This window comes from Odontesthes bonariensis, chromosome 15 (assembly GCF_027942865.1).
Source record: "Odontesthes bonariensis isolate fOdoBon6 chromosome 15, fOdoBon6.hap1, whole genome shotgun sequence".
In the NCBI taxonomy this organism is placed as follows: Eukaryota; Metazoa; Chordata; class Actinopteri; order Atheriniformes; family Atherinopsidae; genus Odontesthes; species Odontesthes bonariensis.
This window is the reverse complement of record NC_134520.1, coordinates 18,621,216-18,633,562: the sequence shown is the minus strand read 5'-3', so window position 1 is coordinate 18,633,562 and position 12,347 is coordinate 18,621,216. Positions and strand designations below refer to the sequence as shown.

Sequence of the window (12,347 nt, the reverse complement as noted above, 5' to 3'; positions counted from 1 at the left end):
ATGCCACTGCAGAGCACAGAACACCTGAGGGCTGAATATGCTAAATGCAAACAATATTGAGTTCAGGGAACGTTCCCAGTGACCACTATGAAAAGTTTTCATAACCTTTCTGGAATTACACTCAAGGAAGCTTTAGGGAAGGTTTCCCTTTAGGGAAAGGTGTTTAAAAAAAGACAACCTTAAACGTACACTGAGTAAGGTTTCACCAGACAACCCACCGTGCGTTTGAATGTCTCATAAAACCCAAAGGGAGATTTAAGGGAGGGGTTTTCCAGAGGCCTCGCTCTTAGATAATGCTCAGATAGTTGTCTTGAAAGTTGCAAAAACTAATTCCACATTATGTTTTGATTCATTTTGTAGCCTACATATATTTGATGGCACCTACTTGGGTAGGCTTATCTCTGCAATATGAGCTTTACTTGTAATTGAGGGTTTTATAGTATGATATTTAGAGTCAAGAGAAGAACCTGGATAGTTGTCCCTCTGAGTATATTAATGGGGTATCATCATCATCATCACCACCGTCTCCCTCAGCAGCATCCTGCCGGTGACGCCAGCCCACACCATATGCGGCTCCGCCCCAACGGTAGCCTGTTGTAAAGATGGCGTCCATCATGGAGGGGCCGCTTAGCAAGTGGACTAACGTCATGAAAGGTTGGCAGTATCGTTGGTTTGTTTTGGACTACAATGCCGGCTTACTGTCATACTACACGGTATGTTCATTTCCCCGGTTTGTAAATGTTAAAGTGGTCTGGTTAAGCTGTTACCATGAAGAAGTTGTCGCTGTTTGTTGAACAGAAGTGGGATAGGGCCTTGTGTTTGTCAGGAGTTGGGAGTATCAGCTGGAATAAAGAGGCTAGTCTCTCTGATGATTGATCCACTTATTGGCCAATAGCAGTGGGTCTGGAGAGCTTATTGACGAATAGGGTGGCTTTTTTTTATCCACACTTCCGCAAGTGCAGCTAGCTAGATAAGCTAAAAGCAGGAATGCACATTCTAGAAAAACAGTGTCAAAAATAAGTTTACTGTAGCAGGGGAGTTAGAAGTTTGTGTGTGTATGTTGGTGAGACAGCTTAAGTCCTTGATAATCAAACAAGAGTAAAACACTTTCTGGTTTGGTAGTAAAGGCTAAGCCTTTACCGCGAGAGCAAACACTGGGTGCTAGTTATGTTTGATCAATAGCAAGTAATGTACAGCACTGTGATCGGCTTTTGACGTCTAGAGTAAAGTAGGCTGCAAAACTGTCAGTGTTAGTGTTAATGATACAAGATGTAAAGAGACCAGCAACCTAGAGCTCTGCATTGCACTCACTAAGTTGCTTGGGTGACCAGAAAATGTAATCTTCTGCAGATTTCCAGTACACAGCATGGCAGTGGGATTTCACTGACTCCATTTTCATTGTCCACCAGGGATATAACCTACATAGAAACTTGTTCAAGCCCTCGTTTTTTTTCCACTCATGTAGCTGCATGAAAGTTTGAGCTTAGTTTAGACATGGGAACAAATTTGCTGTTATGACACAAGCAGCTCGGCATGAATCTGAACTTCAATGTTATGAATATAGAAAACCAACACATAGCAGGACAAATATTTCAGAATCAAAACAGAATGTGCGTCAACAATAAATCAATAATTGAAGTAATTCACTAGGAAAAAAGCCAAGGCATTTGCCAGTTCAAACCTGTCCAATTTGAGCATTTGCTGCCTATTTTCCGAGCATAATGAAAACCAACTCTTAGATCATTTCTGTTCAGACAAACAAAAGAAAAATGAATGTTTGTAGTTTGGTTGTGGGACAGTGGTGGAAATAGCATTTACATCCTTAACATTATTAGTATTGTAGTGTAAGAGATATGTTACTATTGTTGCATGTAGAGGTGGAGCTGCTAAAAACTACTTTATCTAGAGGTTCTGTTTACCGGGACACCAGATAAGTCTGAAGGGCAGAGAGTTGATAAGTGGAGGGCAAATAAGAAAGGAGCAATCCACAAATTTTTAACCTCTTGAACCTTGAATGAAACACAAAATGAAAATGGTGTGTGATATTCGGAGGGGATAATGCATCCCTTTTTGGTGATGTTGTTAACTTGTCATCTGAAATGTTACGTTGGCTGCTTTATGTGAGACGCCCGAAGCCACAACCGCTTCAGATGTCTCACTACTATGGTAAATTTCCTTGCTGATTGTCCAAACCTGGACTTTGTGCTAGGCATCTTATTCTGTGTCATATGAAACAATAATGTTGAAAGAAGTGGCAGATCAGCTGCCGTTGAGGTGTATAATGGTCTTTCCCATGTTTTGATAAATCAGTTTAAAGGGGGGATTTTTTTTTTTTTAATTCCCTTATGTATAATTATGTTATAAAGCTATATTTCAAATTCAAGCGTGCTTGTATTATATTGATTTAAATGATAATCATTATTTTGTTTCCTGAGTTATATTGAAGTACATGGCCTGACTGAGATAACCCAACCTAAGAGAGGAGAGTGTTGACTGATCAAATGGATCATTGATTTCCATAGCCTTATAGCATGCAGGACAACAGTTAGCTGTGCACTTGATATGGAGCTGGCCTCTTTTAATGCAGACTGCACCAAAATAACCTGAACAACTACACATGGTATTTTTTTATAGGCCTTTTTCACAACAGGCATTTGTCCTTGCCACAAAGACTACAGATGATATTAATGTACTTTACAATGGTGCTCTCATACCACACATGCACGCTAACATCGACGCAGCTTAAGAGAGTTCAGCTATGGTTTATTCACTGCTTTTTCTCTCCCGCTGAAATATATATTTTTTTAATAGATATTCTTTTGCTGGGGCCTTTTTCTGTATAACGACTGTATTAACCTCCTCATTCCTTCATTTGTTGCTTTGCAGTCGAAGGACAAGATGATGCGAGGATCCAGAAGGGGCTGCGTGCGACTCAGGGTAAGTTTCTTAATGCCCTTTTTTTTTTTCGTCATCTGTCAATTAACTGCACACTGTGCATCTTCTGTGGCCTGCTTTACCAAGTATTTGAAAGCTTATTAGTGACTCTGACGAGATTTGCTTTGACAGTAAAAGCTCTCCGAAGCAGAAGCAGGCTAACAGTGTGTACTCGGTACGGCGCCGTTCTTCTCTGAGACTCATCTGATGGGCCTAATGCAGGCGGATAATGAGGCGCTAATTTCATGATTTGTCGGCCTAAACAAGTTTCAGCAGCTTGCTGAAACCGTATCTGCAACTCTATGGACACACAGCATAGGTCTGCCCAGTAAAGGCATTCACCCCATCCAGCTGGTTTCCAGTATTGAATATTGTCCACTAGATGGTAGCAGATGCCTGACGACTCTGCTTGTTTTTCTTCTCTATATAAGGAAAGGAAGGTTCTTAATGCAATTGAGAATGCTTTTCGAGGGATTGAGCTTTTGTGCTGCAAGAATGGGCTCTTATTTCTGGAAAACAAGTAGCGTTTTGTTTGTGGTGACGGAAGCTAACAGGTGGTCGGACCCGTGAGGTAGGAAAGTATCTGTTGACTCAACGAGATATCAACAATGTTTCCTTCCTTATGAGATGGATTGGTGTGTTGCTGCAGTCGGATCTTCCCTGATGATGTGAGAATCTCCTTCACTGAACTTTCAGGCATGTCCCAGCAATGGATATCTATATTAGCTGTGTGCAAAGATCAGTTAGTTGGTCCCTGTTTGTATTGACGTGACACAACTGAGGGTAAAGGTTGGGCTGATGTCATCTTTGCATGTTTGGAGCCAATGGACTAGAGCAGTCTGGGTTTCTTTCAGCCACCGCAGCCGTCTCTCCTGCCTGAAAGCGTTCATTGTGGTGCCTGCTACAAGTCATTCTGTATATTTGAGCGTCTAGAGAAGTGGGTCCTCACATTCTGATCCTCATTCTAATCCTACTAATTATCAGACCCAGAGTTTGATGTGTCAGAGCCATTACAGGCACGTCAACAAACGTTGTCACTTGTCTTTCTGTTACTCGTAGGATGGTGGATTATAAATCAAGATGGTAAAGCCTCAAATGAGTTTAGGAGAAGCAGTGGTAAAAGCCATTTTACTTGAAAATTTAGCCTCGACTCTCACTGAAGGGAGGAAGTATCTCCTGAAACTACCTGAAAAACTACCTGTTATTTATTCCTATGCAGCCAAAGAACAATGGTTTATTTGTGGCAGAATCAGCGATTTGATATGAGCTATTGAAAGCAGTGACTTCCCTCGGACTTGTTCAGACACTGATCAACAGACTATACAATTAGAAGTAAACTTATGAAGTATGTTTTGCCTGAGAAAGAATATCTGCCCTTGTGGAAAACTGTTTTCACTGTTTGAAAAAAACCTCACTGATGCCTGCGTGGTACGTTGTACCGAAGCTGGTTTCAGTTTTTCTTTAGTGGTTTCTTTCTAAAGCGTTACCCTGTGGTCCTGCTAAGGCAAGCATACTTAGTCTTGTTTAAGATGGCTGCGAAACCACAACTCTTAACAGGTTGTTGTGATAGTTGCTCGATTATTCCATGTTGGCTAAGTTTTTCATTGAGCAAATTTATTCGGCATCAGGGTTGTAAACCATAAGTCCACTACAATAGCTCTTAACCAGCAGGGTACGTCTAGGCCATACTGTTTTGTATATGACGAAGTTATCATTAGGGCTTGTGAAAAAGAGCTACCTGGTTAAACCTGGTTTAAAATTAAAAGAATGCAATAGAAGTAAAAAATTGTACAATAAACTCCAGAATGAAATTGTACTCGCCTCTAGTTTGCAAGTAAGACCTTTGCTAATCTAAACTCTAAAAGCACACCCACACTGACATTCACAGAACTCCTATTTTTGCAGGCGACCGGTAGTTGCACCCAATGACTTTCTTGTTCCTGTAGTTCCAAGTGGAACCCTGTTTCGTGTGACATACTTCATTTTCACAATGGAAACCTTCACGCTTGTCTGTGACTCATACACATTTATCAAAAATCTGACACCATTTTTATTTTTACATGTTTCCACCACATTTGCTGACGTGGAAATACAGAAACAGAAGCACGCCGCCACAGTGCGACTGTACACGGCAGACTTTCACGTTCTGCTCAATCGTGCATTTACATTTCTTACCCCTCAGGACCCCTGAGATGCCCGGACCTGCCGTGTGGGTTTTGCTCATCCTAACCATGAATTAACCTGCAGTTAACGTTACGTTTGATGTCGTGAGTGGACATGCTGTGTGTGAGATTAAGAGGGAACAAAATGATGATCACCCACGACATAAAAGCACACGTGGAGTCTCTAGTTTTCATGGGCTCATGATCAGTTTCTTCAAGCAGACTGAGATATGGGCAAACTTTTATTAGCTTCCCTATTCCCTCCCCACTTTCCACCTTCATTTTTGGCTTGGTCTCATTTCACTTGAAGTACTAACAGTGAAAGTCATTTTGATCGTTAGTTTTTCTTTTCCTCAGTGACCTCAACCTTCCTATGATATCATCGGCTTTCCAAAAGGCTTTCTTGGGAGGTTCGGGAAAACGTAAGCATGGGGTCGTTTCTGAAAAAAGCCCAGTCGGATCTTGTGTTATTAATTTGTCGAGGCTCATTGCTACAGCGCATCACAAGGCACGAGGCACAAGATTTAGTCTCTCTTCGGGCTTTACAGCAGCAGAAACTATATCAGCTTGTCGTCATTGTGTCTTGTGTGATTTTCAAAATCTGTTTCAGAAACCTAAGCGAAGTGTCGTATCAGCAGAAAGTCTTTTATATTTAGCTTTGCACAGAGTTCAGCTTAAAATTGAACTTTTCAAGGGTGTCATTCATGGAGTTCGTCGGCGCAGAGCTGAAAAATATTTTCCAACTTTTCGTATTATAGCATTTAGTTTGGGTCCGACACCCTGTTACTGTTGCTAGGAGCTTATGTTCCAGCTACAGCCAGCAGGCCGTTTCTCTGCGGTCCTTTTTTTTTTTTTTTTTTTTTTCTTGCTGGCTGCCTCTAGCTGTTGGTCCCTGGTGTCTGTCTCCCTCCACCCTCCCATGCATTTCTCCTCCTTCGGTCTCCCAAATCCCCACCTCCTCCCCTCCCTTTCTCTCTCCCGTGTTCCAAAAGGCTGCACTCGTATGCGTGTAAGAGAGAAATGCTGTGAATGTTTGAAAGGGATGATAAGGCAAGAAGAGATGGAGCTTTAAAAAGGAGAGAGAGAGTGAGCTGTTTAAGGAGACTTATTTACCAAAAAAGGGCTGGTCAGGGACATGTGGAGGGCATGAGGATGAGAACGGAAAGTGGAGTATGTGTCCTGCTGTCTGACTGCATCCTTTCCCCTCTCTGTTTGCCCAGGGAGCTGTGATCGGCATTGATGACGAGGACGACAGCACATTCACCATCACTGTGGACCAGAAGACTTTCCATTTCCAAGGTGAGGTGTCCTCTTTTCTGTGCCGACATCGCTGCCTCTCTTTCTCCAGGATCGCTTTTACATCTGTGTGTGCTGTTCGTTTGCTGTCTGTCACTCCCTCTCTCGCTCCTCTTTCCCTCCCCACCTTTCAAAGACTTGGATTGGTTTGCTCTAATGCCAGGAAATGCGTGCACGCAGAGGCATCTACACGGTGTCAAATTGTTCAGCAGGCATCTGAGCTGCTTCTCCTTTTTCTCAGCAGCTCCCCCCGAGTTGGGCTGACATATTTTCTTTATAGATAAAAAAAAAAGAAAATATTTGTTCCAAGCAGAACAGAATCCTCCACAGCAGAACGACCAAGTGAGAGCTTTTTCTTTTTTCTTTTTTTTTGTCGTCGGCCCTCCTGACTGTTGCAGAAGAAGAAGGTTGCTGCTCCTGAGTCTCGGCAGCGGAGCCTCTGGGAATAATAAGGGAATACTGCTGAGCTGGGAGCTGAACTCAGGTCTCTTCTGGTTGCTGCTGCTGTTCACCCTTTGCTGCACCGCTGCTGCTCCTCGCTGTCTAACAAGCAGTCACTCCACAGGGGCAGGACTGGCCCCTCCCGTCCTGTCCATCCTTCCCTCCTTTTTGACAGGGAGCTGTCCACTCCAGTATGCCGCAGACACCCTATTTTTCTTCTTTTACTCTAACACTTCGCCAGGTCTTTAACTAATCTCCTCTGACTTTCTTTCATTTCTGTCCTTCCATTTGTACGTTCCTATCCATTTTGCCACCACCAAACCCCGCACACTTCACCACTAGCACTACCACCACCCCCCACCCCCGCGCCACCTCCGTCTCTAGAGTCACTTGCCACAGTCCATGGGCCCCCCGCCCTTCTCACCTCCTCCATGCCCTCTCCCATGTCTGTGTTCCGAAGCTGTATGCTGTGGTTCTACAAACGCAAGGGTAAGAAGGAAATCGTGCACGTCTCATGGTCAGCATGCATGCCAGCGCCGTGCGAAAGGATCGCAAGGAGGCGTTGTTTGTTTTTCATCTGGGATGTTGAGTTATGATGGAGCAGAATGCTGTGTAGCACACTGGTGCTTTGGTTTCAGATGGAGGTTGAAGGACAGTTCAGAGCAGTGTGAAGCCGACTCTACGTTAAGAGGAAAGCAGTTATGAAGCACAGCAGCGTCTGTGCAGATTCCTGAGTCAGTTGTCTGTGCAGACAACTGATTCAGTGCTCTTTCCTGGTAATATTGGACCGACTAAACAGTAATTTGATCTTAGTTTTTTCTCGGGGTGGTATGGAGTTGTATACATATAAACATAGTGATGTGTCTGTTTGAGAGCAATGGCTCAAATGTCGCTATCCTAATTTATTCTGGAACTTTGTGAGCCTCTTTTAATCAGGCTTTGGCGTCGGCTGTAATGCCCTGGCGTGTCATTCAGTTATTGAGCTCTTCGAGTCAAGTTGCTGTCTGATATTATCTGAGTATTGAGAGCACCGAAGCACTTTGAATTGCCTTGTGTACGAAGTGTGCTCTACAAATAAACTCGCCTTGCCACCAGCGATGAATGCAAGTGCTGTTCTCATTTGGAGAGTCAGAATCAAAAATCACTCGTTTCAAAAACCTCTGTTACGGCAGTCAAAGAGGGACATTCATTTCTAGCAGTTTTTTTTTTTTTTTTTTCATTTTCTTTTTTGTGGCAACCCAGATAATAAAGAAAATCCAGCACTTATAATGTAACTATGATGTCTGCAATAGTCTGTAGATACTGAAGGATAAAATTATCATATTTCAGGACCAAATGATCTTGGTAAGCGGCATATCCTTGCACGGACCTCCTAAAACTGCATCAAATTGCGACCTCTATAGCAATCATTTTTGTTCGAGGGGATGGGGGTGAAATATCACTGCTATAGATCCCTGTCCTCCAGATTCCTAACAGAGCATCTCATTCATCACCGCTGGAGGATGAGCATGAAAATTGGCACTGAACATATGTTCCGTCTCCATCAGCTGTGAGCACTGATGTGAAGACGTGCAGCGGATGTTTTTGCTGGAGCAGAATTCTCTGTTGCTGTAAAAGGATCTTAGTCTGATCATGTTATGCAGTCGCTCTCTTAGGATTTCCACCTCGGATAAGGTATGGATTTTGTGAGATGGGCTAAGAATAAGGTGGGTTTAGAAAGAGATGACAGAGCAAGATCAGAATTCAGTTTTCACTGCTACATCCACTGTTGTTAAGCTGCATCTTCCTGCAGCTCAAAGGTTCTGTTATAGTGTATAAAATGGACTCTTTATGGATTGGGCCATGCTGCTTCTTGTTATGGGACAGTCCATCTTACAGGCTGACTCGTATTTCAGAGCTTACCTTTTACCACTTGTCAAGAGTAGAGCTCTGTTCTCCAACAATTTAGAGAAGCATCCATTATTCATCTGCCCCGCTCTCTGTGATGCATCATAGATGCCGTAGGAGCCCTCTTCCACTTTCCCCGCTGCTCTTTGCTCAACTCGTCTTATCTGCAGAAGCTATCAATCTCTAGTCTTCTCCTCCCTCCTTGTCAGGCCACCCAGCCTGCTGAGAACATCCGTCCAGGATGAGCGATCCTTTTATGTTCTTTGTTGTCTCCGCTCCTCTGAGTTCTCCTGCAACATCACCTGCACTGTCTCTTCTGTTTTCTTCTCTTATTTCTCTCAACTCTGTTCTCAGGAAAATGTTTAGTCTTGCATTTGCAGTTGACCCCCCCCGCCCCAAAAAAAAAAAAAAAAAAACTGACCTCAGTAACCTTAGGTCATGTTCATTATGAGATTGAGCCTTTTCTTTGCAACACATTTAGGTTCCTTTAGTGTCATTGTCTTGACGGGTTGCAGTCCAATATCAAACTCTCCGGTCTATCCACTGGAGCACGACCCATCAGCTATTCTGAAGATGGCAGGAGCAAAAAGACAAGGCTAGGGATGAATAATTCACAGAGGCTGTTTGGATAAAGGGAGCAGCCGCATTATGAGGAAAAAGCTGAACGTTCTAAAGGGAAATGATTGTGATGGATACTTGAGGGGAAAAGCCTCTGAATAAGACGACATCACTGGTGCTGTTAGCTTGTTGTTTTCCTTGTACAAGTTTATTTCTCTGTACTGAACATGTGTGTCTTTGCCTACCCGTCTTTGACGTTACCTGCTGTCAAGGTGACTGTATCGATCAGTAGCTCGATGGTCCTACATTGGAAGATTATAATGAAAACCAGCTTCAGACTGCAGGACTTGTATAGAGTGACAGATTTAATCACAAAATTGCCTCCTCTCCTGTTGGTCAAGTACAGATAAAGTAAACAATAGAACAAAAAACTTTTTATGTGGATATTAGCTGATGCAAGCAGTATGCCACCACACTTTCCTTCTTATCTAGTTTAAAGATTTATGGTATTCAGTAGAGTATAAAATGGATAAAAGCCAAATATTAGTCGTTTTTGTTCTTGTCTAGAGCAGGGATCGCCATTTCAACCCTCTGCTGCAGCTCCCTCTGGCTTTAGAAAGTATTTGATTTAAATTCATTTTTATTTTAGTTCGTTAGTCTTTTTAATGTAATTCCATATTTGAAGGTTATTGTGATATTGTCGCATTAAAATAACACGTGTTTATATTTATTTTTATTTTATTTTATTTTTTGTCGCTTAAAATATGCCGCTGTGCGACACGAGCTGGGCGGCACACGATTTATTGAACTTTTCAACCCCCGGTAGGCCAAACATTTTTCGGAGTTCAAAATGATTGTGTTGCATGCAGAAATAACATTTAGTTTTCTCTGTAGCAGGTCATTGATTTCATAAATGCAACACACTTCAATTAATTTTTGTAAACATAGCATAACGATACAAAAAAAAAAACCCGATGGATGCAGTGTTAAAGTATCTATTGTTTAGTAGCTCCCGGTGTTTTTCTTTTCTGTGGGAAACGGGTCCAAATGGCTCTTTGAGTGTATAAGGATAGCGATCCCCAGTCTAGAGGATTAAAATGCACCGTTATCGGAAAGTGGTGTTAAAGTCCAGCCAAAAATCTTGCATGTCTGCTGGAGTGGAATTGGAAATGTGTAATCCTGGTGACAAACTGTGAATATATAACCGCAGTAATGTGAAACCCATGTCACTAAGGATGCATCATGGGTTAGTTTACTACACTGTCAGAGTTTTTTTTTTTATATATATATATATATATATATATATATATATATATATATATATATATATCCATAAAGGGTTTTTTTGTTTTGTTTTTTGACACTCGGTGGTGGTGGCATGAGTTGCATCATGTGACATTTGACATCAACACATAACCTTTATTGCAGCTGAATGTGATCTATTCCACAGTATCAGTTCCCCATACTGTGTTAGAGGTTACATCCATTGTCTGTGTCGATACTGAAGTCAGGCTGCAACTGTATTTGGTCTGTATGTGGATGCTGAATATTTGATTTGGCGGCAGTATTCATGTGTCTTATTTTCAGCCCCTTTGGCAGCCATGCAATTATCCGTGCTCTGTATGTATTATGGGTCTTTATCCAGTAACTGGCAGGGCCCCTGTAGTCATTAGGACATTGTGTGTGTGTGTGTGTGTGTGAGTTGATACATTAGAGTTTCTTGGTGTTTGGTACAGTACCTCCTCTATGTGCTTATTCTTCTAAAGGGTTTGGTCTGCTTTTCTCAATCAGTGAGGCACCAGAGCCCACAATAATTGGGTTTAGAATGCACACTGTCCTCAGTTATGACACTACCTTGCAGCTGGGGCTTTGATACATTCTTACAGGCTTGAAACAGCATTGTAAAACTCCTGTGTTAAGTTGTTAGTGTCGGATTTGTGCTGAGTTAAAAGAGGAAAAACATTGAACAATGTGACTTTTAGACCTCTGTTCTCCTTGTTCCTCTATTAAATTTGATAATGCTGCAAACCAGCTCCTAACAAGCCCCATAACCGCTTTTCTCCGTACAGGACTGCAAACTGTTTTCACAGCATGTTATTGTTTTCTGTAAAGAAAATGGGTGGTACAAAAAACTTTCTAGAAATCTTAAAACGTTCTCCATGAGTTATTCATCTAACTATCCTTAACACCACTAGCACAGACCCGTTTGCTGGATATGATTGTCACGGTTGTAGATCTTTGCCTCGTCCTTTTCCCCTTTTAATGAAGAAGACTTGAATGTTTGAATATCGTACACCTTGTCCGAATGTTTAACTCCTGATTAACAGGATACGTTGTCATGGCCACTGCCTCTGCTCGTAGTTAACAAGCTAAAGCTGTGGATTTTTTTGGAGTTGACTAAATGCTCATGCCTGCCTGGGAAAGTAAATCTTGCAGTTGGACAAAGATTCAACGCAGCTCGCACAGTTCCAGTCCTTGTTGTTTTTTTTGTTTTTTTTCTTCTTGAATGGCTGTAGTACTGTCTTGTTCATGTCATGAATAGAGCTAAACGACATTAGCTGCCATAATCTGCTTCTGTGGAGAGTCTGTTTGGCTGAAGGGAAAGTGAGAAGGCTTTGAGGGTGCTGTCTGAGTGGATGGGCCTGAGCCTCGGCTGCCTTTTAATGTCTTTAAAAGCTTTTCTGCTGTGGCACAGCTCCGCCTCTGTGCTTCCACAACCGTTCCTCTGCTCTGCTGTCTTGTCTGCAGCTCGATGAAAAGCTAATCTTAAACGGAATATAGTTTGCCAGCCACTTTAGGTGCATGTATGTTTTTAAACTCTCTCGCAGCTTTTGGAGTGGTCACCATCCACATGTGGAAAGCAGAAAAACAGCTGCTTTTTGCCCAAGAACCAAACACCTTTTATCCACCTGAAATCACAGTTTATGAGTACATTAAACAGATCGTGATGGGGAGTCTAGTTGAATCTAGTCTGTGTTGTGAGGACAAAATACGGCATCTCTGTGCACCACCAACTCCAGCAAAACTTTCAGGAGCCATTTCACGTTTGCGTATGTGCCTCGCATGTCC

At 42.4% G+C, this 12,347-nt stretch overlaps 1 protein-coding gene across 4 annotated transcripts in view; it reads left to right on the top strand.

Annotated features, from left to right (window-relative positions):
* The first annotated feature begins 594 nt into the window (after positions 1 to 594).
* Positions 595 to 12,347, top strand: part of osbpl9 (oxysterol binding protein-like 9) — a 34,853-nt gene continuing 23,100 nt past the window's right edge. For all 4 annotated transcript variants that reach the window (XM_075485336.1, XM_075485334.1, XM_075485335.1 and 1 more), the window contains exons 1-3: positions 595 to 713; positions 2,887 to 2,937; positions 6,317 to 6,395. In XM_075485336.1, the coding sequence (XP_075341451.1) occupies positions 603 to 713; positions 2,887 to 2,937; positions 6,317 to 6,395 (241 nt within the window). In that variant the 5' untranslated portion in view covers positions 595 to 602. The remainder of the gene's footprint in view (positions 714 to 2,886; positions 2,938 to 6,316; positions 6,396 to 12,347) is intronic.